Source organism: Lepidochelys kempii, chromosome 1 (genome assembly GCF_965140285.1).
Source record: "Lepidochelys kempii isolate rLepKem1 chromosome 1, rLepKem1.hap1, whole genome shotgun sequence".
NCBI lineage: Eukaryota > Metazoa > Chordata > Testudines > Cheloniidae > Lepidochelys > Lepidochelys kempii.
In genome coordinates, this window is record NC_136380.1 from 216,315,705 (window position 1) to 216,341,065 (window position 25,361).

The 25,361-nt window shown below is 47.6% G+C and overlaps 1 protein-coding gene across 5 annotated transcripts in view; it reads right to left on the reverse strand.

The window, feature by feature from the left end:
- The window catches only part of LOC140898889 (tapasin-related protein), a 34,064-nt gene that overhangs the window by 7,788 nt on the left and 915 nt on the right, over positions 1-25,361 (reverse strand). For 2 of the 5 annotated variants that reach the window (XM_073313426.2, XM_073313417.2), the window contains exons 2-6: positions 24,936-25,000; positions 22,310-22,558; positions 2,530-2,805; positions 1,219-1,560; positions 675-1,004 (exon numbers count right to left, since the gene is read on the reverse strand). In XM_073313426.2, the coding sequence (XP_073169527.1) occupies positions 675-1,004; positions 1,219-1,560; positions 2,530-2,805; positions 22,310-22,558; positions 24,936-25,000 (1,262 nt within the window). Of the gene's footprint in view, positions 1-674; positions 1,005-1,218; positions 1,561-2,529; positions 2,806-22,309; positions 22,562-23,354; positions 23,546-24,935; positions 25,001-25,361 lie in introns of those variants that run through there. The other 3 variants (XM_073313450.2, XM_073313434.1, XM_073313440.2) reach the window with 3 other exon arrangements.

Here is a 25,361-nt window from a genome sequence, read left to right on the forward strand (position 1 = left end):
CCCAAAACTGGACACAGTACTCCAGATGAGGCCTCACCAATGTCGAATAGAGGGGGACGATCACGTCCCTCGATCTGCTCGCTATGCCCCTACTTATACATCCCAAAATGCCATTGGCCTTCTTGGCAACAAGGGCACACTGCTGACTCATATCCAGCTTCTCGTCCACTGTCACCCCTAGGTCCTTTTCTGCAGAACTGCTGCCTAGCCATTTGGTCCCTAGTCTGTAGCTGTGCATTGGGTTCTTCCGTCCTAAGTGCAGGACCCTGCACTTATCCTTATTGAATCTCACCAGATTTCTTTTGGCCCAATCCTCCAATTTGTCTAGGTTCCCAATAAGGAGTCCGTGTGCTGCCTTTTTGCTCCCTTGAAATCACTGCCCCCTTAACAGTGTAAGGTGCTGCATGATGCAGAGAACATGCTTTACAAAGAGCTGTAGAGGGTGCAATGAGAGCTGAGGAAGTGCGACTGCCAGGAGAAGCCAGGAGAGGAAAGAACGGATGGGGAATGAGGGCAGGCAGGGGAAATGGGAGGGTGCTCCAAATGGGATGGGGCTTCAGTACCCCAGAATTGAGAGGTGAGGGAAAAGCTGGAGCTAGGAGATCAGAGGGTTGAAGCAAAAGCTGAGAGGCAGGGGCAATAAGGAGAACTCGCCCTACTTTCCCCCTGTTTACCTGGTGTCCTGAGCTGGGCACTAGCTGTAATTGGCTCTTCAAGGGCCAGATGTGAGACATGGCAGCTGTAGGTGACAGGTCCCAGCTCTATGGCTGTGTTGATACTCAGGTATGAATTGATGCCATAGGTGCCATCCTGGGCTTGCCTATGGCTGGAGAAGTATGTGCTTGAGCCTGAGATAGGGATCTTGTCCTTGTCGTCAGGGGCCTCCCGTGTCCACTTCACTGACACATCCAGGGGGTAATAGCCAGAGATCTCACAGGTCAGGGTAGTGGCTCCATCCCCCTCACGTGACACCAACTCTGGGAACAAACGGACTCTCGGGGGCTCTGGAGGGGGGCAAACAGGAAATTAAATCCAGCTGGTGATAAACTGTGTTTGAGGGAATGGAGTAGTACAGAGGAGTCCCTCATCCCCACTGGGTGGGGCTGGGGAAGCAAGGAGGGGAGCAGAGAGATACGGGGAATGGTCAGGTTCCAGTGAATGGGGCCTGTCTCCCCTATTGCCCCCTGACTAGGTATTCTTAAAGCATCATTGCCTCACCGACCAACTGCAGCTGGATGATGTTCTGGGCCTGGTGCTGGGGGGTGGACACTAAACAGATGTATGTCCCTTCATCCCCCACACCCACTCCTTGCAGGCTAAGCGATGCATCTCCAGTCTCCAGCAGCTGCACCACATCCACGTGGGCCGTTGACTGTTCTGCTTGTGCCACGTCCCCCGCCTGGTAGTGGAAAACTCTACGCCCGCTGCCTCGGTACTGCAGCCTCCACTCCAGCGAGGCCAGCGGAGAGCTGGAAGCCAAGGCAAAGCTGCAGTCCAGGGTGACGGAGGTGCCAAGTCGGGTACGCAAAGTAGGGGTGCGAGATGACAACTGGAATTCAACTAGGAACAAAGAGAAGGAGAAAGACAAATAGACTGAGAGAGTGTTAAATATATGTGGTTATGGAAGACTCCCCCTGGCAGGACACCAGGGACTGGGTCACAGCTCCACCCACCTGGAGAAAGCATGCTGTGGACTGACTGGCCATGCTGGGTTGAAGGGTTGGACATGTGTCTCCCCACAAGAAGATCCCATCCTGCAGGCTGCAGAGCTATTAGCAGGATACGGGGAGTAAGTGTATATTGCTCTCCTTGCTACACCGAACTCTTGGAGAGCAGACACAGCACTTGCCAAGGGTCACAGTGGTGTGGCAAATAATGAACATAAGAACGGCCATACTGGGTCAGACCAAAGGTCCATCTAACCCAGTATCCTGTCTTCTGACAGTGGCCAATGCCAGGTGCCCCAGAGGCAATGAACAGAACAGGTAATCATCAAGTGATCCATCCCCTGTCGCACATTCCCAGCTTCTGGCAAACAGAGGCTAGAGACACCATCCCTGCCCATCCTGGCTAATAGCCATTGATGAACCTATCCTCCATGAACTTATCTAGCCCTTTTTCAAACCCTGTTATAGTCTTATAGTGACAGTGGTGGGGAGAACAGCGGGGCCAGAACTGGGGAGTCAAGGGGCACAGAAGTGCAAGGGCAGAGTGATCAAGGGATCACACTGGTGGCCCAGCGGTTACATCCAGCAGATAGCAGGAGGGCCCCGTACATTTGAGCTTCCCTCAAGAAGGGAAGGATATCTATCCTGCTGACTCACAGCACGTGCAGTCCTTTTCTCTAGTTCCCTTAAGTCCCAGACTACAGAGTGGGGTGCTATTCCTGGGGTCTCTAGTTCCCCTAGCACTCCTTAATGTGGAGGCTTCAGCCCTGGAGTGTCTGGCTCCCCTAGTGCTCCCTGGTGCAGTAGGTGAATTCTCTCATCAACCCTAAAGTCTTTTCCCCTCATTCGCCACTTTCTTTACCTGTGGTCAGCACTGTGCCCTCCTTGCTTATAGGAACCTTCAGCCTTGGGTGCAGTACAGCCATTCTCTCATCTTCTTCCCTGACATTGCTGACCTTCAGCACCAGGGCTATGCTGATCCCACTGGATAACTTCAGGGTCCCCATGAACCAGGAGGCCTGGCTGGGCCCCTCATCTGCCAGGTGTAAGCTGTATGGAGAGATCTCACAGGTCACTTTCTCCCCAGCACAGTCTGCATGCAGCAGGGATTCCGCATATGGGATGGGTACCAAAGTTTCTGTAATGAGAAAGAGAAGACATGTAGTTTGATGAATGGAACAGGAAAAACAGGATCAAGTTTCAGTAGGGACCTAATCTGGTGAGACACCAAGGGCTGTGTCTACACCTAGTGTAAAATGGGGTCAGGCTTCTGCTATGCAAACACAAGAGCCTTAGCATGTAACATTGGTCTCCCAGCTTGTTTCATATATTCCTCAGTTTACCTGTTTGCTTTAACTTTGCAGCCAGACTGGATAAGCTCAAAGGCTGTTGGGGAAAAACAACAGGGAACAAAACAATAACAGACAGACGATACCTTAAGGGAACAATAGGGAGAGCTATAAATTGGGAAATACCTACCTGCCTACATACCAACCATGCTAGCAAGGTTTATTCTTCCCAAGCCTAAACCTAGGAGCAAAGGGGATGCTGAAACCTTAAAGGTTCCAGCCTAAAAAAGGAAGAGGTATTGAGGGTGCAGCAACAGCTAGAGATGAGTGTTTGTCAAAGAGAAAATCTACCTGCCAAATCCATTATTGTTACTGAAGCACATGCCAATCTTTCTTGTTGCCCTGCACTCTCTTCAGCTATACTCCCCATGACAAAATATGGGAGCACTTTAAATAATTTGTTAATACTGTATATTGGCCTGGCTCTGGTGAGGTGGTTTTTGTGAGAATGTCTTCGATTAAGGGCTTCCCAACAGGTATGTAGCCAGACAGCCAGCCCCCCCCCCCTCTCAGACCAGCATTGCTGGAAACACAGGAGGAAGCAGGAACAGGGCACTTAACATATATTCCAGCACAGCCTTTGAAGCTGTGAAAGCACAGGTGTGCTGCTACAATGTGCCTCTGGGAACAGATACAACGATTAAGCTCACAGCAGGCAGAGGCCCTGTGACAGACATGGCTGTTAGCCCCTACTAAATAGCGTGATGCACACACACCAACATCCTAGTTGGGAAAATATTTACCCTGATAAAAGAAATGTCCAGTCGTCGACACTTATTGTTTCTCTCCTTTGCAAGTGTAAACTACTCTTGCGAAAGCTGGCGTCACCCCGACAGACCAGCCTCAATTTGGCATAAGAAAGGAGAAAGAGAATAAAGGAGTACAGAGGTATAAGTAGGGGACCTACAGCACCATGATTTTTGAGTGCTTTCACTATCTATCTGCTGGTCAGATAAGTGACAGCCTCCCAAGGCTTCTGCAGCTAAGAGGGTCCCTACGCCTTGTCCCTTATTCGTCTTTCCGCGGAATTGAGTGACCGATCCTGGCTTGGCACCGCTGGAATCGAGAGATGCAAGGAGGGTAAGAAGCACCCACACCTGATCTCCTATCTTTAGTGTACACATATTTTGAAATAGAGCTCTATACTTTGTTTTCTTTCTTTGGAATTGTGGCTTCAGTTTTGTAACTTGTTTGTGTGTGTAACATCTCTACATTTAAATAAGTAGGCACTAGCAATTTTGTAACCACATGATTAGAATCTAGCTTAATAAATTTTTGGTAACCATTTATGCATAAGCCTGACTTGTTTTCTCTGGTTTACTGTAAAGCAGCCAACACAATTAAAGAACCTCAGCCGTTTTGGCTCTAAAGCCTGGCCATTAGGTGAGAGTACTAAGAGCCTAGCGTTGAGTTGTGCCGCCTCCACGGGGCAAACTCTTGGGGCACCTGTCAGTCAATCCTGGCTGCCCGCTGCGAAGGAGCTCTGAGCTCTAGCAGTTAAAGTCACGGGTGTGGAGAGGCTCTTAGTGCTGCCATTGGGGCACCTGTCAGTCAGTATTGACTGCCCGCTGCGAAGGAGCTCTGAGCTCTAGCAGTTAAAGTCACGGGTGGTTAGGACCTTGGGGCATCCGTCAGCCTAGCCCGGGCTGCCCGCCGCGAAGGGACAGTGCGTCCTAGTGGTTAAAGTCACGGATGGTATAAACGGGCATAGCTGGCACCTCACCAAACATCCTTGGCCGTCGGCTAACAGAAATTGGCGTCACGAACAGGATTGTGATATAGGCTGCACTACAGTAACACAATGAAACCAGTCATGATAAACACCACAGAATTCCCTGAGCTAGAGAAAAGTTTGACCCAAGAGGGATGGGGAAACCCTCTGTGGAGCAAAGAACTGCTGGAGAAATATTGGGGAAAACCAGCAGAGATCTGGCAGCATTTCTGTAACTGGAGAACTGCCTGCAAGATGAAGAAAGGGAAAGGAAAAGGTGCTTGTATATGGCTGCTTACTAACGTTTGGCAAGCTGCCTGTAAGGATTATCATGGTCTGGCAATAGAATTTAATAGGCTGCAACAGGAAAGGGACACACTGTGCAAGGAATGCCAGAATTTAGATACCAGAGTAAGAACACTGAATAGGGATATGGAACATCTTCAGAAAAGATTACTTCCCTTAATTGAGAAAGAAGGGATAGAACGAAGGGAAAAACTGGAGACTAAAACACGCAGTATCAACCGGGCTAAAGTTGAGACTGCTCTCTGGCTAGACCCTGAGGAATGGGATGGAGACATTTGGGATTCAGCAAATGAGTCCCCCTCCTCTGAGGAGGAAGGTCCCTCTGTAAAATTAAGACCAGCTATCACACATCACAAATCAGAAGAACATGAGGAAAATTTGAGTGGGGCAGAGCTAGATGAAGAAGGGGATGACAATTATCCATCCACCTCTTCAAAAACAAAGAAGGGAGGTAAAAAGGGAAAAGGGAGTAAAGCTCCAACACACTTTACCAAAATTACCACCCGCCAATATACTCCCATGGAGTTAAAAACAATCCAGGGAGATTTTGCTAAAAAGCCTGAGGAAGGTATAATAGAGTGGCTGGTCCGCCTCTGGGACACTGGGGGTGGATATATACGCCTGACAGCCCAAGAAACTGAGCGCCTTAACTTAGGTGCAGGGATATTCCTGGAACACTCAGAGGGGAACACCCCTAAAACACTTTGGTCTCTGGCTTGTCGATGGGCAAGAGGAATTTACCCAGCAGACCGAGATGAACCCACAGTAATGCACTGGACCAACATAGATGAGGTAAAAACAGCTCTATTAACTGTGGCTGTCATTAGCATGCTTGGCCAAAACCCTCAAGAGTTAGCCTATGAAAGCCCATGGGAGGGTCAGGTAGATGTAGATGATCTCAGACCCCTGCTTAAGGGAGTTCCGAGTAACCACAGGGCTATGGCACTGTCCCTTAGATCAGAAGCTGCAGCACATAACAGTACCTTTCGGGCACTGCTAAACCTTCTGGTGTCATACTTTAGAGAATTCGGAGACATCAGAGCACTGACAGGCAAAGCTAAGATGCGTTCCCTTCAGGGAAACAAGGGGGCACCATCTAAAGGACATAAAAACAAGCGAGAGCCAACCCAGGAGGAAAAGGAGCTTAGAGCCAAGTTGTGGAGACAATGTCTGGCTTTAGGTTATCCCAGAGATGTGATAAATGGACTGCCCACAGAGCGGCTAAAATTATTCACCACCTTTAAAAGAGCTGACTGGGAGACAACTAATGCTACTCCCAGTGCATCTCTGCAGCTCTCTCCTCTTTCCCCACCTGCAGACACCCGGTATACTCCATTGCTGCAGCAACTACAAGAGTTACCAGAGCAGGGAAACTAACTTGCGGGGGTCAATCTCCTCTCCTAATAAACCAGCTTAAATCCAAAGAGGAGAAAACAACAGCAAAAGACCCCCGGATACATGTAACTGTAAATGACAAACACATTATTCCTTTCTTAATGGACACAGGGGCTCAAAGGTCCATGATTAAGCGAGAAAGTTTTCAGGGCTTGCCACCTACTGGCGGAAAACAGGTACTTGTTACAGGGGTAAATGGCAGTACCATAACTTACCCATTAGTTAAGATAAAACTGGATATCCCCTTGCAACCCCACCATCAGCCCCGAAAATATGAGGTGATTTTGGGCAATGCCAACATACTGGGCATGGACGTTTTAAGAGGAAAGAAGGGAAGGATTAATGGGGAAAGATGGGCTTTTGGAGTCAGTTCTGTTCCTCATGCCACCCACCTGGAAGAGGAAAGCCCTCCCCACTATTCTGTAAACTTACTTAGCAGCGCGCCTGCTCTCCCGCCCTCAACAGTAACAAACACAAAGCAGTATAATGTCCCAGCTGAGGCCATAAGCCCTGTTACTGACCTGATCAAAGATTTGGAACAGCGAGGAATTTTAATTCGTACCCACTCTCGCTTTAATTCTCCTGTGTGGCCCATCAAGAAACCAAATGGCAAATGGAGACTCACTATAGACTATAGGAAGCTAAACAGTAACACTGGACCATTAACTGCAGCAGTCCCTAGCATAACAGATATTGTAAACACCATACAAACCTGGGATAAACCCTGGCTAGCAGTATTAGATGTAAAGGACATGTTCTTCATGGTCCCTTTGCAACCAGCTGACCAGGAAAGATTTGCTTTTACTTGGAAAGGTGTACAATACACTTTTACCCGAATGCCACAAGGGTTTAAACACTCACCCACTATTTGCCATGGGGCACTGGCAAAGGTCCTAGATGACCTTATACTGCCACACAATGTACAAACTGTGCAATACATTGATAACATCTTAATAGGTGGGAAAACCCCAGAAGAGGTACAGGAGGCTATGAATCAAATCAAAGGAGCACTAGAAGCCCTTAATTTAGAGTTACCAGCTGAGAAATGCCAAGGTCCCTCCCAAGAGATAAAATTCTTAGGTACTGTATGGATGGGAGGTAGGAGGTCTGTGCCTAATGACCCTGTGCAAGAGCTAAATCAGGCACCCTCCCCTGAAAGTAAAGATCAATTGAGACATATTTTGGGAACCCTGGGGTTTTGGAGAAAACATGTACCTGGCTTTGCCATTATAGCCAGACCATTGTACAATTTGTTAAAGAAAAGTGCTGCCTGGGAATGGGCTCCTGCCCATGAGGAAGCCCTCAGGCAACTGATAGGGGAGATACACACCTATCAGGCTCTGGGTCCCATACATCCTGAAGCCCCATTCCATTTGTACCTAACTGTGGGAGCCACTGGAATGTCTTATGCTCTCTGGCAAGAAAGTGACACTGCTCCCAGACGACCAATTCAGTTTGGTTCCAAGTCATGGCAAGGGTCACAGGCTAACTACACGCCTTATGAGAAGGTGCTTCTGGCAGCTTACACAGCCTTGAGAGAAACTGAGGAATTAACTCAGGATAAGGACATCACAATTCACACTCCTCTTCCAATCATTAAACCTATATTGGAAGGGAAAGAGTTACCACCTGGTGTAGCACAAAAGATGACTATCCAAAGATGGGCACTTTACATACACCACAGGGTAGGGAGTGCAGACACTGCACAAAACCCCACTATGATTCAGGAATCCCTATGGAAAGTAGGAATGCCTGATGAATACCGCCTGCCTCCACAGCAGTCTCCCATTAAGGATGCTGCCCCATTTGATCCTTCTAAGCCTGAGGGAGTATGGTTCACTGATGGCAGTGCCAGGCTGGTAAAAGGAAAATGGAAGGGAAAAGCTGCAGCAGTGCCTGCAGACACCTCTGCATCACCCCTAACTGCTGAAATTGATGGGTCAGCACAACTTGCAGAATTGGCTGCAATTAAACTGGCCTGTGAAGCAGGAGCCACCACAGTATATACGGACTCCTATGCAGTATGGGCAGGTGCCACTCAGTGGATCACTAACTGGAAAAATAACCACTGGGAAATAGGAGGTAAACCAGTCTGGGGACTGGAATACTGGAAGTGGTTATATCAGCATGCCCTGCAACAACCCCTGTCTATAGGACATGTCTCAGCTCATCAGAGGAATAATACCCCAGCTGCACAGTTAAACAATTTAGCTGATGCAGCTGCCCAGCTCTTTACCACACAAGTAGAATGGGAACGCTTATATTCATGGTTACATGATAATTTAGGACACACAGGAAGTGATGAGTTAGTGCGGCAAGCACATATCAGGGGGTGGCCTATCACCCACAGACAGGCTAGAGACCTGGTACAAGCCTGCACTATTTGTGCTGAGACTAGAAAACATATAGTAGAAGGACAAAGGTTTGCCAGGCTAAGAGATGGAAAAACACTATGGGCAACCTGGCAGGTTGACTATGTCGGACCACTGCCCACTACAAGGCAGAGGTGGAAATACATCTTGACTGGAGTAGAAATTGTTTCAGGGATTGGTTTTGCATATCCAACCCGATTGGCAACAGGGTTGTCCACAGTTATGGGACTAAACCGCTTAACAGCAATTGTCCCAATGCCTCAAGAAATCCAATCAGATAATGGTTCGCATTTTAAGAATAAACTTGTAAGGGAATGGACCCTTAACCATGGAGTCCAATGGACCTTCCACCTTCCATATCGACCTCAATCTAATGGCATGGTCGAGCGATGGAATGGGTTGCTAAAGAATCACTTGAAGCCTACTGATGGCACATGGGGAGACAGACTGGACGAAGTGGTGCAGAGATTAAACAACAGACAGACTCCTACAGGAAGTCCAATCAGCAGGGGATTCTTCCCTACAGGGAAAGCTATCTCCCCTGCCAGAACACCACTGCACAGTTCCAAGTATGCTCCCGGAGATACTGTTGTGATTAAACACCCAGCCCTGGGAACCTTTACCTGCGTTTTGCATGCCTATAAAGAGAAAGGTGTATGGAGTGCCTTAAATGCTGATAAAAGGCTAATAACCATTACAGAGGCTTGGATCGCATCCAAGACCGGCTGACCATGTGATTTATTGCAGGAATGGTCCCATCGTTCCGAGCAACCTGCCAGCTAACCTGTCAGCAAAATGGACCATGCAGCAGACCTGTTTGATCACTAGAGACTACTATGGACTGTTGATATATTTGCCATTACTTATAATAGCAGGTGTAATTTTTGCTTTTGGTTTTAAAATAAGTTTTTTTAGCTAGAACACGACCCACCAGAGATATGTTCCTGCAAGCCCTCATGATCCTTCTGTTGGCTCCAGTCACCTTGGCAATACCAGAACATCCTCTTCGGGGAGCAATCCAAACCATCGCCTCAGCTGCTGGTGCTACAAATTGCTGGATGTGCACCTTGCTAGATTCAACCAATGGACTGGGACTTCAATTGGTACCACTACATGCAGTGGCTGAGAATGGACAAACCTCATGGATGCGATGGTTAGCTCAACACTTGGGATTCTCCCTCTCCCCGTTTTTACATTCGGTTGTGAATACTGTTTTAACCATTTTAATTATTGTAATTGTTTTTTGTGTAACTTTATGTATTATGAAGCGTTTGATTCAAACTGCTCTGTCCTCCACACAAATCAGATACCTAGAGCTAAAAAGGGATCCTACCCAATTCCGCGAACCCTCATCCTCTAATTTGGTTGTTGGGTATTTCTAGATTTCCCCAAGGAGGGCAAGAGGTGCTGGCATCACCGCCACCTTGCAATCTGGGATGTAGTGTGGTGCATCAGGGGGTGGAATGTAGCCAGACAGCCAGCCCCCCCCTCTCAGACCAGCATTGCTGGAAACACAGGAGGAAGCAGGAACAGGGCACTTAACATATATTCCAGCACAGCCTTTGAAGCTGTGAAAGCACAGGTGTGCTGCTACAATGTGCCTCTGGGAACAGATACAACGATTAAGCTCACAGCAGGCAGAGGCCCTGTGACAGACATGGCTGTTAGCCCCTACTAAATAGCGTGATGCACACACACCAACATCCTAGTTGGGAAAATATTTACCCTGATAAAAGAAATGTCCAGTCGTCGACACTTATTGTTTCTCTCCTTTGCAAGTGTAAACTACTCTTGCGAAAGCTGGCGTCACCCCGACAGACCAGCCTCAATTTGGCATAAGAAAGGAGAAAGAGAATAAAGGAGTACAGAGGTATAAGTAGGGGACCTACAGCACCATGATTTTTGAGTGCTTTCACTATCTATCTGCTGGTCAGATAAGTGACAGCCTCCCAAGGCTTCTGCAGCTAAGAGGGTCCCTACGCCTTGTCCCTTATTCGTCTTTCCGCGGAATTGAGTGACCGATCCTGGCTTGGCACCGCTGGAATCGAGAGATGCAAGGAGGGTAAGAAGCACCCACACCTGATCTCCTATCTTTAGTGTACACATATTTTGAAATAGAGCTCTATACTTTGTTTTCTTTCTTTGGAATTGTGGCTTCAGTTTTGTAACTTGTTTGTGTGTGTAACATCTCTACATTTAAATAAGTAGGCACTAGCAATTTTGTAACCACATGATTAGAATCTAGCTTAATAAATTTTTGGTAACCATTTATGCATAAGCCTGACTTGTTTTCTCTGGTTTACTGTAAAGCAGCCAACACAATTAAAGAACCTCAGCCGTTTTGGCTCTAAAGCCTGGCCATTAGGTGAGAGTACTAAGAGCCTAGCGTTGAGTTGTGCCGCCTCCACGGGGCAAACTCTTGGGGCACCTGTCAGTCAATCCTGGCTGCCCGCTGCGAAGGAGCTCTGAGCTCTAGCAGTTAAAGTCACGGGTGTGGAGAGGCTCTTAGTGCTGCCATTGGGGCACCTGTCAGTCAGTATTGACTGCCCGCTGCGAAGGAGCTCTGAGCTCTAGCAGTTAAAGTCACGGGTGGTTAGGACCTTGGGGCATCCGTCAGCCTAGCCCGGGCTGCCCGCCGCGAAGGGACAGTGCGTCCTAGCGGTTAAAGTCACGGATGGTATAAACGGGCATAGCTGGCACCTCACCAAACATCCTTGGCCGTCGGCTAACACTCTGGTGAGGTGGTTTTTGTGAGAATGTCTTCGATTAAGGGCTTCCCAACAGGTAACCATCTGGGATGGTCCAGGCAGAAAGGAGAAGATGGCTCAAGATGATCCTGTAACAGCTTTGCCAACTTTTTCTTATAGCCCCCGCTGAAATCAAACAATTGCATGAGAATTTCAGCTTCGATTAAAAAGGTAAGTTTCTAACTGTTATGATTGAGGAGAAAAACTTTGTTTCAACTGCTAAGTAAATATTCTTTGAGCAGGGGGTTGGACTAGATGACCTCCTGAGGTCCCTTCCAACCCTTATATTCTATGATTCTATGATTTTGTTTTAAAATATTTGATTATTTTGTTGGTCATTATCACTGGTCACAGGTTCCCATGGGAAGGAAACACAGGTGCCCCAAACCTAGCTGGACCTGCACGGTGATAAGCAGTTGTCATACATGGGGCAGTGGTCCCAGACCTGATCCAAGTATGGAAGAGTCACAAGATTCCATCCCAAAACAGACAAGGGCAAGAGGCCCAAGACCTGATTTAGGTTCTCTGAGAGAGACTAGAAAGAGGACTGAAGTGCAGCTAGTCCTGTAGCTGTGATACTCCCTTTCTTGCACCCTCTCCTCTCCTTGTATCCCTCCCTTATATCCCTGGCAAGTTGCAGATCCAGGGTGAAGTGTACATTCTTCCACGAAGGAACTCTGTCCTCAGTTGAAGGCAGCAGGTTCTGCTGCTTGGTGTCTAGGTGGGACATGAGGGCAAGGAAATGTATAGTACAGAGCATGAGCATACTGAGATGTTTCACAGATAGTCCAAATGTATAACATGCAGCCAGTTTGAAAGGTGCACAGTGAGGAAGGTGCTTGCAGAGTCCGGGGAACAGAGTACCTGTAATTTTGCTGCTGGGTTTGATGCATATTCATTACGATGATATGATTACATTTTTAAATTACATCATTACCCATGATTTTTCTCTGCATGTATCATCAACTGGTTTGAACTCAGGACTTTCAGATCAACAACACAGACTTCTACCACTTGATCTCACTGGGTATGTCTATGCTGCAAGTAGACACCCCCAGCTGGCCTGTGCCAGCTGACTCAGGCTCATGGGGATCAGGCTGCAGGGCTATTTAACTGCAGTGTAGTCGTCCGTGCTTGGGCTGGAGCCCTGGCTCCAGGACCCTGCAAGGTGGGAGGGTCACAGAGTCTGGGCTCCAGCCCAAGCCCAGAAGCCTACTCAGCAATTAAACAGCCCTGCTGCTTGAGTCCCTGAGGCCCAGTCAGCTGGCACGGGCCAGCCATGGGTTTTTAATTGCAGTGTAGACAAACCCAAGGAAGCAGTAAGTGGAAGGAGAAGTATCCAGTCGAGCCTACGGACCAGGCACAAGAGGGTAGCGTGACATACTTTGCTAGCAGGTTACATAGCTGCTTGCTTGACAGCACAGAACTGTGGGTATCAGGATTCTCAGGCTCTCTCCTCCTACATTCTCTCTAGCCAAACAGCACTTCTGCACTCTCATTGCAGACCATCCTCAAATCCCCACCACTTCTTTGCCACTCTCATGTCCATCCTTAAACTCTTCCCTCTCCTGCCATTTCCACTTTTCCATTCAAAATCTTGCTGATTTTTTCGGCAAGATTAGAAAAGGCCACCCTTTCCTTTCCTTTTGCTATCTTCTCCTCCTTCTTCACTATCAATGAAGCCGGGATCTCTCACCTGTAGCTTTCCTCCACTAACCATTTCAGCAGCCCCATATCCCATCCAAGTGTGTCATAGAATCATGGAAGATTAGGGTTGGAAGAGACCTCTGGAGGTCATCTAGTCCAACCTCCTGCTCAAAGCAGGACCAACCCCCACTAAATCATCTCAGCCAAGCTGGGCGTTAAAAACCTCTAAGGATGGAGATTCCACCACCTTCCTAGGTAACCCATTCCAGTGCTTCACCACTCTCCTAGTGAAATAGTGTTTCCTGATATCCAACCTAAACCTCCCCCACTGCAACTTGAGACCATTGCTTCTTGTTCTGTCATCTGCCACCACTGAGAACAACCTAGCTCCATCCTTTTTGGAACCCTCCTTCAGGTATTTGAAGGCTGCTATCAAATCTCCCCTCACTCTTCTCTTCTGCAGACTAAATAACCCCAGTTCCCTGAGCCTCTCCTCATAAGTTATGTGTCCCCCTTCATCATGTTGTTGGGGACACTGGGGCATGGCCACTAGGTAACTCGAGGGGATGGAAGACCACGAGTGTCGATGAAGCCCCCTCACACTAGGCCCAAGTGTCCTTGCCCCCCCCCCCTCCCGCCTGGAGGCACTCACAGCAGCTCTGCGTACTAGGCCCAAGTGTCCTTGGCCCTCCCGCCTGGAGGCACTCGCAGCAGTTATGCTGAGGATCTGCAACAATATGTTGCAGAGTCAGAATGCCTGAAACTAAACAAGGCCAAACAGGACAGATATGGAAGAAAAATGCTGAATAAAGCAGCTTAATGTATAGTTTAACAAATGATACAGAGAACCAGGGAACTAGCTGGGAACTGGATTGGCTGGCTATATGAATACTTAGGACAGCTTGCTATTGGATAAATATGCTGGGAAAAAGGATGTATAAAAGCCTGTTTAACTTCCTGCTCTGTATACAGGATTTGAGATTCTATTTTCCCTGTACCTTTTTGCAGCTGCAAATAAACTTTTCTGCTTCTCCACCTCGTTGTGATTATTGGGTGTAGCACACCGGGTGGCGAACCAACCCGAGCTGTTGTTTAGCCTCTCGGCACTGGGTGCCGGCAACAATGTTCTCCTTTGCCCCACTCTCCCCCTTCCTATCCTCCCTCATTCCCACCTTCTTCCTTATCTTCATCCCACACCTTCCCTCTTGCTCTTACTTATCCCTGCTCTCTACCTCTCTACCATCAACTCCACCATGCAACTTTGCACTCTCTCTCTCTCGCTGAGTGTGCCTCTGTCTTTATTTATGTGGTTATGTGATTATGGCAGTGGTGGACTAGAGTTCAGGAGCCCAGGGTTGCACACTGCAAAATTGCCACGCAGTAGCAGCTCCTGGGGTCCAGGAGTGTAAGTACACCTACAGAAATCACGCCTGGATATGCACTGACTTGCATGGGCAGGACCACCTGGGGCAGAGTGTGCAAAAACATCCATCCCAAGATACCCCACACCTGGCCCCCATTTTTTAAGTTCTCCCGCGATCCTGTATTACCCTTGCAAAGTCCCAGTGCCGGCTACTCCGCCTAGCAACAGGTCTCACCCACCAATAAAAAATTCAGGCGGGGAGGGCAGCAGCCAATCGAAATATGATTTTGCCCTGGCCAATCATTAGGCTCCAAGCTCAGCCTCCTCTGCCAATTACAGTGCCAGAGAAAGAGTGTTTTTTTTCTACCCAGCAACATGGAACATGTGGCAATCACAAAACCACACCAATGGAAATATCAGGTGGGCAGAGCCAGCCCTCACTGCTATCCTGCCTAGCAATGTCTCACAAAGGGCCTAAGGCGGTAACATCAGGACAGATTTAGCCAATCAGGAAAGGAAGCAAGGTGATTGACAGACCAATATTAACCCCTTGAGGAAGCCAGTGCTGCAGGCTGCTGGTTTGCTGTCCTTGCCTAAGTAATGGAATTTGGGTGAAGACAGCTCCCCCACTGCAATGAGAGGGGGTGAGGCTAGGAGTATTCAGCAGATCTTGGCTGGATCTAGGATGTCCTCACTGATCAGGAGGGCAATTCTTGCAGGTGCTGAGGCTGCTGAATACCTTGCGTGCGTTTTCCTGGACCACAGTGTCCTGTATCCACTGTCCTCGAGAGTATCTCCTGGGATGCCCAGCTGAAGTCATCAACAGCTGGTATCAGAGCCACTATAACTGTCTTGTCCAGGGACAAAGAAGATTCTTCTGGTGGTGAAGGCAGCTGGAGCATTTCCCTCACTGCTTCTATCACATCTTCAGAGACTCCCTCCAGTTCTGATGGGGGTGCTCTGGCCAGCAACACCAGAGGCAACTGAAATCTTCTCCTCTTTGCTGAGACACGGGAGGGGACCCTGCTCCAAGATCTATGGGAGGGCAGGCCAATGAGGCCATGGTGGCAGGTTGTACTGATACTGGCATAACTGGGTATGCCCCATCCAATGCTAGTTCTGCACCAGGACTCAGTACTGCATGCTTCAGAGTACCCTTGGCGGAATCGACCTCACTCCTCAGGTGAGGGTCCCTGCTCAGTGTGGTAGAGAAGGAGTATATTGGTGACAGGGATGAAAAGTAGCTCTCAGGAAATGGCAATGCTGATAGTTGTGACAATGGCTCCAATGCTAGGGCCGATGGTGCCAACATCAATGTTGATGCCTCTACGAGCATTGGGTCTGGTGCCAGTCAAGGGCATATTTTGAAACTCAGAGGGGCTCCAGTTTTGAAGTTATGAAGTGTAGAAAATTGATAAAGAAAGTTACAGACATCAAGAAAAAATGCATGGCTGGCAGGGGCAAGGACAATAAGGAGTTTTGTAAGTATATGAAGAACAAAAGAAATCCTAGCAATGGTATAGGCCCATTACTAGATGGAGATGGTAACATTGTTAATAATGATGCTGAAAAGGCAGAAGTGTTCAATAAATATTTCTGTTCTGTATTTTAAAAGAAGCAGGATGACATACTCATATCACATGAGGATGATGAAGTATTTTCAAGAACTTAGTAACTAGGAAGTATGTTAACCAATATCTATAAAGCACAAAATAATTTAAATCACCAGGTCCCCAGCACCCAAGAGTCATAAAAAAGTGTTGGCTGAGGATATCTCTGGCCCACTGATGTTCATTTTTAATAAAGCTTGGAATATTGGGGTGCGATGGGGTACTCATCTCCTGAATGCCTCCTATTGGCTGGGTGTGGTACTGCAATCCTCTTTTCCCCACTCGTGGTACCCTCTATAGGTTGTCAGCCACACTAGGCAGGTCTTCAGTGGCTCAGCCCTCTGGCCAACTCACTGTCCTCAACAGATGAACCCCTTCCGGGGTAGCAAATGTCCAACAAACTATCTGCCCACATGAGGGTCTTCAGACCCACCTCTGGGACCTTTAAATCCAGTCCCTTCGCTCAGGCTTCTAAAGGAAGCTTGTCCCCTTATTGGGGCTTAGGCCACTTTGCTAGTGGCCAGTGGGGGAACACAGGCCCATGCACTACTCCAGGTCCCAACCCAGGAATCCTATAAACCGCAGCCACATACTGCTGCCTCTGGTGTGCTCCTGCTGTTCCCTGGGCCTTTTCCCACATAGCCCCCTTCTCTTCACCCTTCCCTTAGGGCTGAAGTTCTCAGATCTTCTTCCTTCTCACAGAACACAAGTAGCACCAGAACCCTCCCTCTAGTTCTCCCTCAAGCTCCTGTGACCAGCAAGGCGCACCCTGCCTTGCTCCTCTGGGCCCAGCTAGGAACTGACCTGCTCAGGCCCAGCAGCAGCTTTTATTTGATCCTGCGGGGCTCTGATTGGCTGCTTCTATGCAACCCCTCGAAGCAGGCCTGTAGGACCCACCTTCACTGCTCCTTTCCTGGGGCAGGGTGCAGTAGGACCACAAGGCCTCCAGCAAGGGGCCTCGAAGGGCCAGGTACATCCTGTCACATGGGAAATTCCAGAAGACTGGAAGAGTGCTAATGTTGTGCCACGTTTCCAAAACAGCAAGCAGGATGACACAGGCAGCTATAGGGCAGTTAGCTTGATATTAGTCCCCGGCAAAATAACAGAATCTCTGATACAATTAATTCAATTAATAAAAGAATTAAAGGACAGAAATATAATTAATGCCTTTCCAGAGGCTTTTATTTTAAATAGATTTTGTCAAACAAACCTGAATTCATTCTTTGATGTGATTGCAAGTTTGGTTGACAAAAGCAGACGTAAGACATTTAGACTTTTGTAAGGTGTTTGGCTCAGTACTGCATGCCAATGTGATTCTAAAAATTAGCATGAATACAATACCAATACAGCACATGTTACATGAATTAAGAACGTTTTTGTCGATGATATGGAATTAAATACAAAATCACTGCTGATAAAATTTTCAGATGACACAAAGACTGGCAGAGTGCTAAATAGCAATGAGGATAGGGCAATCATACAGAAGGAACTGGACCAGTTGGTAACCTGATGTGACATTATCTGATTAAAATATGACCAGGTAGATTAGGGGTGGGCAAACTACGGCCCGTGGGCCGGATTCGGCCCTTGGGATTGCCACCCCCGTGGGCCCCGCACTGCTTCTGGGAGCAGCGCGGTGACAGGGCAGGCAGGCAGGGAGCCTGCCCTGGCCCCACTGTATGCTGCTGCCACCCCGAAGCCGCTCCAGGTAAACAGCGCCAGGCCAGAGCCTGCACCCTAAAACCCTCCTGCACCCCACACCCCAACTCCCTGCCCTGAGCCATCTGCTGGACCCTACCTGCACCCCACCACACCCCGCCTGCACCCCAACCCCCTGCCCTGAGCCCCCTGCCGCGAGCCCCCTGCCGCACTCCTCCCTGCACCCCTGCCCCGAGCTCCCTCCCGCACTCCGCACCCCCTCCTACACCCCAACCCCCTTCCCTGAGCCCCCTCATACACTCCGCACCCCTCCTCTGCCCCAATCCCCTGCCCTGAGCTGCTTCCTACACACCGCACCCGCTCCCACACTCCGCACTCCCTCCCGCACCCTAACCCCCTGCCCCAGCCCTACATTCATGGCCCTGCATGCAATTTTCCCACCCAGATGCGGCTCTTGGGCCAAAAAGTTTGTCCACCTCTGATATAGATCATTGTTGCTATCACTGTTATATAACTGCAACAAATACTGTACGAAGGTTGTCAATTAAGGTGTCTCTAGAAAGGCTATGATTTGCTGAATATGATTATGCTATTTGTATGCATGTAACACTTTGTATTTGAAGTTATGAGCATTGGTTCTATACCTGGATTTCAAATGTTTGTGCCTGGGGTAGTGCCCACAAGGTAGTTAGCCAGCACATCTTGGAGGAACTATTGAAATTGAGTGGCCCATCAAAAGAACATTTAACTTACAATGGAAGACGCCCACCTACCCTGAATGGACTTTCCTGTGAACATGCTGTTTGAAGTATAGGTAATGGCTTCTACTGTGTCTATTCATGCATGGACATGTGACTTGCCCATGTGACTCCAAACATTATCTTGTCACCTGTGATTTTCCACTAGCTGTGCTGAGTTCTTTGTTTGAAACAATGGGTTTCCCTCCACATGGCAGAAGCTATAAAAGGCCCTGCAAACACCTCCATGTTGCCTCTTTCCTGCTCAAACCTCTGGACTATGTATGGACTTATACTAATGGGAGCATTCTAACCAAGGGATCGAGGACCTTCCATTGATTTGGAAGCAACCAGAGACTTGACTTAAGCCAGCAGTTTATTCCATCACCGCTACAAGCCTGAAGGAAGAACTCTGCAATTATTTTATGTACTTGATTCCTTTAACCAATTTTAACTTTCACCTTTCTTTCTTTTCATTTATAAATAAACCTTTATATTGTGCATACTAAAGGATTGGCAACAGCGTGATTTTTGGGTAAGATCTGAGTAATATATTATTGACCTGGGTATGTAGCTGGTCCTTTGGGATCAGAAGAAGCTTTTGTTTGATTAAATTGGTTTTAAAGAACCACTCATCTCTAAGTCTAGTGTTTACAGTGGTGATACAAGGACTGGAATGCCTAAGGAAACTGCTTTTATGACTTCTTGTTACCCAGTGTGGTGAAACAGAAGTTTACTTTTGTTGCTGGTTTGGTATATCTCATGGGAGAATAACCACTAGTCTGGGGTATGTCCGCCCTATTTCTCAGCAGTTTGTCCTGAATTTGGTATTCTCAGTCGTGACCCACAAAGGCACTGTTACACCTGGGTGCATGCAAACAATTTGCATTTGAATACAGCCAAATGCAAAACTGTACATCTAGGAACAGGAGATGCAGGCCCTCGTTATAAAATTGAGGCTGTATCCTGAAACTAGTGACCATCCAACAGATTTAGGGGCTATAGTTGACAAACATTCAATATGAGTTCCCAGTGTGATGCTGTGGCAAAAAGGGTTAATGTGATCCTTGAACATATAAACAGGAGTGTAGTGTGTATGCCCCTGGTGAAACTGATAATGGAATACTTGTACAAACGTGATGTCCACATTTTAAACAAAACGTTGAAAATTTTACAGAGGGTTCAGAGACGAGCCACAAAAATTATTTGAGGGCTGGAAAAAATGTTTACAATGAGAGGCTTAAAGAGCTCCACTTGCTTAGTTTATCAAAAAGACTGAGAGGTTACTTGATTCCTGTGTATAAGGGCCTCCACGGGGAGAAAATATCAGGTGTGAAAGAGCTCTTTAATCTAGTGAGAAAGGCCTAACAAAGAACTAATGGCTGGAAGTTGAAGCCAACCAAATTCAAATGAAAAATAAGACAGATTTTCTAACAGAGAGGGTAATTAACTCTTGGAACAATCGCCATCTCTTTAAGTCTTCAGATCAAGATTGGATGCCTTTCTGGACAAACACCAATGACTGGGCTCAATACAGGGATAAAGGGGAGAAATTTTATGGCCTGCACTATATAGGATGTTAAACTAGATCAGCTGTTCTCAAACTGTGGACCAGGACCCCAGAGTGGGTCACAACCCCATTTTAATGGGGTCGCCAGAGCTGGCTTCGACTTGCTGGGGCTTGGGGCTGAAACCTGAGCCCCACTGCCCGGGGCCGAAGCTGAAGCCCGAGGGATTCAGCCCTGGGCGGCAGGGCTCAGGTTACAGATCCTCTGGCTGGGACTGAAGCCCTTGTGTTGGGTTGCCCTCAAAGTTATATAAGTATGATAGAATTATAATTATGTAGTAGTAGAAATAAAGATAGACAAAAGAGTATATAGGTATTGTAAAAAGGTATGAACATCAGTTCCATGCTGTTGAATTTCACGCTGTAACAAATGCAAGGCCAAAGTCTAATTATTTCAGGCCGGTACAGGAAAAAGAGTCTGTGCTGGAAAGTGACAAGAACTTTGAGGAAACAATGCTGTTCTTTAAAACAACACCCTGATGCTCTTCCCCCGCGGGGGCCCCTTGTCATGCCTATGTAAATCTTGGTATCCAAAGAGGGAAAAATAGATAGTGGGATAAAACTTGTTAAATGAATCAAGAGTCATAGATTGTGTTGTTAAGTAAAAGAATGAATGATGAGTGCATGGAATTGAGAGCCTGAAGCAGGGAAATAATTGGTTAGTAAATGGTGCCAGCCTAATCCTAAGAATTTCAACCTTGATATCGATGGGCCGAAGAATATGCAAAGTGGAGATAACTGGATGACCCCCGGAGGGCAAACCGGAATCCACCCAAAACGCATCAAGGAAGAACAAGAAGATAACACCTCGCCATCATGGATGTACCACCTGCTGATTGAGCTGATTGATGGTCATCTCAATTGTAAATTCAGCATGATGAAGCAACTTCCATAGACTTGTACTGAATCAGAGACCTATAAAAATTGGGTCCAGGGACTGTGTTCTTTGAGTCTGGTTCTACGACCACCCTCCAGGAGCATCGGATGCGCATCTGACAACGACTCGGTTCCACTCTCGTGTCCAGGCCACCTGGCCAGTGACTTGGCACGAGCAACATCTAGGCTGGGAACTATAACAACCTTTATGTAGAACCTGTGTGTGAATGTCTGTTTGTGTGAATGGATCAATATAGAAATTGCATATAGGAATATTTTGTTGTATTTACAATAAACATGGCAATTTGCCTTGTCCCTCTTACAAGATCCTGTTGGTATCATTTTTATTCGTGTAACACTTGGGCTTAGGCTTTGACCCCTACCCTTTGCAGGGAATTGTGGCTCAGGCTTTGGCTCCCCACTTGGGACAGTGGGAATCATACAGACTCAGGCTTCGGTCCCCCCTCCTGGGGTCATGTAGTAATTTTTGTTGTCAGAAAGGGGTTGCGGTGCATTGAAGTTTGAGAACCCCTGAACTAGATTATCTAATGGTCCCTTCTCGCCTTAAATAGATGAATATATTAATTAAAATCTATGAATATTCTGGTCTACGGCCTTGTATATCTTGAGACTTTAGCTACTGATATAATTGGGATTTTAGCCAGAGTGCAAACTGCCTTCTGTATGATACAATTTATACAGGTGAAGCCTGATTATCACCAGGGCAGTTTATTCGGGTTTCAATCTCCATCAGTGAAAATAATGGCTTTCCCTTTTTTCACTAGGAGTACCAATGCAATTATCTCAGAAGGGCATTGTGATGGTAATTCATTAATAAGTATGCGGTGCTCAGATATTGTGGTGGTGGGGTCATGTGGGTAAGTAGTGTTCTTGTAGCCATGCTGGTCCCAGGATTTTAGAGAGACAAAGTGGCTGAAGTAATATCTTTTATTGTAGCAACTTCTGTTAGTGAAAGAGACAAGCTTTCAAGCTACACAGAGCTCTTCTTCGGATCTCAAGGAGGGCTGAAGAAGAGCTCTGTGTAGGTCAAAAGCTTGTCTCGCTCACCAACAGAAGTTGCTCCAATAACAGATTTTACCTCACTCACCTTGTCCCTCTAATGTAAGTTGATAGATAGTGACTCTGTCTCTATTTACACAGTGCCCTTCATCCTGCTATCCCTTTGTCCATCACATGTCCTGTGAGCCCCTGGGGCAGGGCTCTGTGTTTTGAGTCTGTGCAGATTTCAGTTCACTCATGGCTTACTGTGGCTGGCATGGCAATTCCCCAGCTCCTCACTCACCTGAGACTTCAAAGATGATGGGAGAAGCGGAGTCAGTATCTGTGCCTGGCGCCTCATAATTGGTGACACTGTCCAAGCTTCCATCATCGGCAACGCTGACACCTCTCAGCACTAGGGTGGCAGGGTCTGAGGAGAATGATCCGGCAAAGGCACCCGGAAATCCACCCACAGCTTCCTCTATATAATGACAGTCCAAGACCACATCCACAGAGCGTAATTGGGACCCCGGGGCCAGCTCCACTGGCAGCTCTGCTGAGAAGGAGAAGAACCAGCTGAGAGGTGGGGTGCACACACATACATACACATACCTGCTGCCCCATCGGGACAAGACATTTGGCACTGACATCTTGCCCTTTGCTGGGGCAGCCCTATAGAAACAGGGATGATCCAGGTGAGCCCTGGGGCACGCTACCACCATACAATTCCCCTCCTTCCCTGAAACACCTCCCCTGAAGTACCTCTTCCCAGTTTGGTATTACTTCCCTGTTCCCCACTGCTATCATCCTTTTGGAAGACCCCAAGCACCCCCCCCCCCAAGATTATCAGCTTATACTATCACACCTCCCTCTGGTCCATCCATCCTTGGGGGGGGTACGGGGGCTCACTTGTCTAATCCCTTCTGGGACACAAGCTGCTAATCAAACTGTTCCCCCTCTTGCTCCCTGAGCCTATAATGCAGGGGTGGCCAAACTGTGGCTCATGAGCCACATGTGGCCCTTTTACCGTAAAGTGCAGCTCACAGAGCCCCCTTCCCTTCCCCCCATTCTCCACTTAACAGACTGGGGGGTGGGGAGGAGCTCAGGCCCTCTGCCTTGCAGCAGGGTGGTGAGGTAGGGGCTTCTGCCCAGAGGGGAGGCGGGTCTCAAGGCTTCAGCGGAAGCAGGGCTGAAGGACCAAGGGGAGCCCTGGCAGGTGCGCCCTGGCTCTGGAACTTCTGAAGATTGTGCTATGCGGCTGGGAGGGTTTGGCCACCCCTGCTATAATGGGCCTTCTGAAGAGGCATCCCTGTAGACTAGCCAGAATCCCTGACACCTCCTAAACTCACCAGCCTTCAGAGCCAGCACTCCACAGATGAGGATGAGCCCTAGATTCATTCTGTGCCCCAAACAAGGGGTTCCAGACACCCTAAAACATCAGGCGTCTGTGCTAGAATCAAACTCTGAATGAGTCTTCAGACTGCCAGAGCCTTTCCTTTCACTTTCACTCTGACAACCAAAAACAGACTGGAGAATATTAACTCCTTCCTTACCTAAGAGAGGAGCCGGATAGCCTGAAACACTTGAGAACTAGATAATGGGAGACCGCAGGTTAGGATTGAGGGGCATCAGCAAAGCAGTGTGTGGGAGGCTGTTTTACTCTCTGAATTGTTTTTTTTAGATAAAACTCTGCTGTGTCAGTCTCTTCCAAAACCCATTTTGTGCCACGTTTCCTTTTTTTGAGAACCCCAAGCTTCTGTGAAGCCTTTTGAATCTGGGTTCAAATGCATTTTTAAAAGATTTGTGCTCACAAAAAAGTTTTTGCAAAAAGAAAAGGAGGACTTGTGGCACCTTAGAGACTAAGCCACAAGTCCTCCTTTTCTTTTTGCGAATACAGACTAACACGGCTGTTACTCTGAAAAAAGTTTTTGCTGATCATTCTTCAGCCGAATAGAAGTGTTTGAAAGTTGTCTATGAGTTATGTATGACAAACTATCTGAGTTCAGTGCGTGTGACATGAATTCCAGAAATAAGGAGAGTTTGTTCTCAGAATGGGGAAAAAAAAAATATCTAGATTTAGAAAGTGAAGGAAAAATCCAGCAACTCAACAGAGATGAGTGAGCAAGAGGCTGAGCATTTCTGATATACCAAAGATTGACTAAGTTTCTCTGTGTCTCTCACATATACTGCCAGAAAATGGCTTTTTAAAAAAACAAAATTAGGGAGGAGCATACTGTTATCTTCCCACAGATTTACAGTTGTAGAGCTATGCTGTGAAAAAAAGATCTTCTATACTTTCCACAGTATGCATCCGATGAAGTGAGCTGTAGCTCACGAACACTTATGCTCAAATAAATTGGTTAGTCTCTAAGGTGCCACAAGTACTCCTTTTCTTTTTGTGTTGGAAGTGTCACTTTAACTTTGCTTTTCCTTGCTTTATGTTTGTTGTTTGTTTGAGTTTGAGGGTTTTTGTTTGTTTGGTTAGTTAGTTTTTGTTTTTCTTTTCTTCTTTTGAGGCTGTAAAGAATTTTGCATGTGAATTTCACTTGTTTTGGGAAGAACTGGGGGTAGTTAAGGGGGTGTGATTGAGGTGCATCTGTAGGAGGGCTTCCTGTATACAGTAAGCTGCTCCACAGGTAGCCCCTCAATCATGGCCCCCTTCATGCTGGAGCTGTGACTCTCATGAGGATCGGAATGGGTTTAAGGTTTTACAGTGTTCCCTTTTCCCCAGAAAACTATCCAGTGGAATGGCCTTCCATCCCAACATTACCGCAAACCCACCCACACCTTGGGAGTGTTCGAATGAACCCTTTGTATCCCAAGGTTCCTGCATCTTTTTCTGAATCTGCCATGTTTCCTTCTCTCTAACTCGTCTCCACAAGCAGTACCTCCCTACATCCATTCCCCACCCTAAGCAGACCCTTACACACCATCATTAGTCATGACACATGGCTTCAGAGGCAGATTGGTAGATGTTACAGTCTTCTGTAGCAAGCTGAGTTGAAAGAGAGAGGTTAGCATGTGAAATCCACCAGGCTTTGTCAGAGAAGCAAAATGGTGCAGAGCCTTTGTTCCTTAGTGTAACTCTGGATTGCTAGAAAAAGCCTCAGAATTAAGCCTCCCACCTTACTGTGAACCCGTTTTCTCTCCAAAAGCACTGGGAGTCATGCTGAAACTATACCTTGTGTCCCAGAATCTGCTGCACCTCCATGCCTCCTCCCAAAATGATGTCAGGTGTCCTTTAACACACAGCTTCTGCATGCTCTGTCCCTCCTCCCACCCAGGTGCAATGCGTTCCTTCCTTCCTGAACCCAACCCCCAGCCCTGCTCCAAGTCTCTCCACATTGCCCTCACTT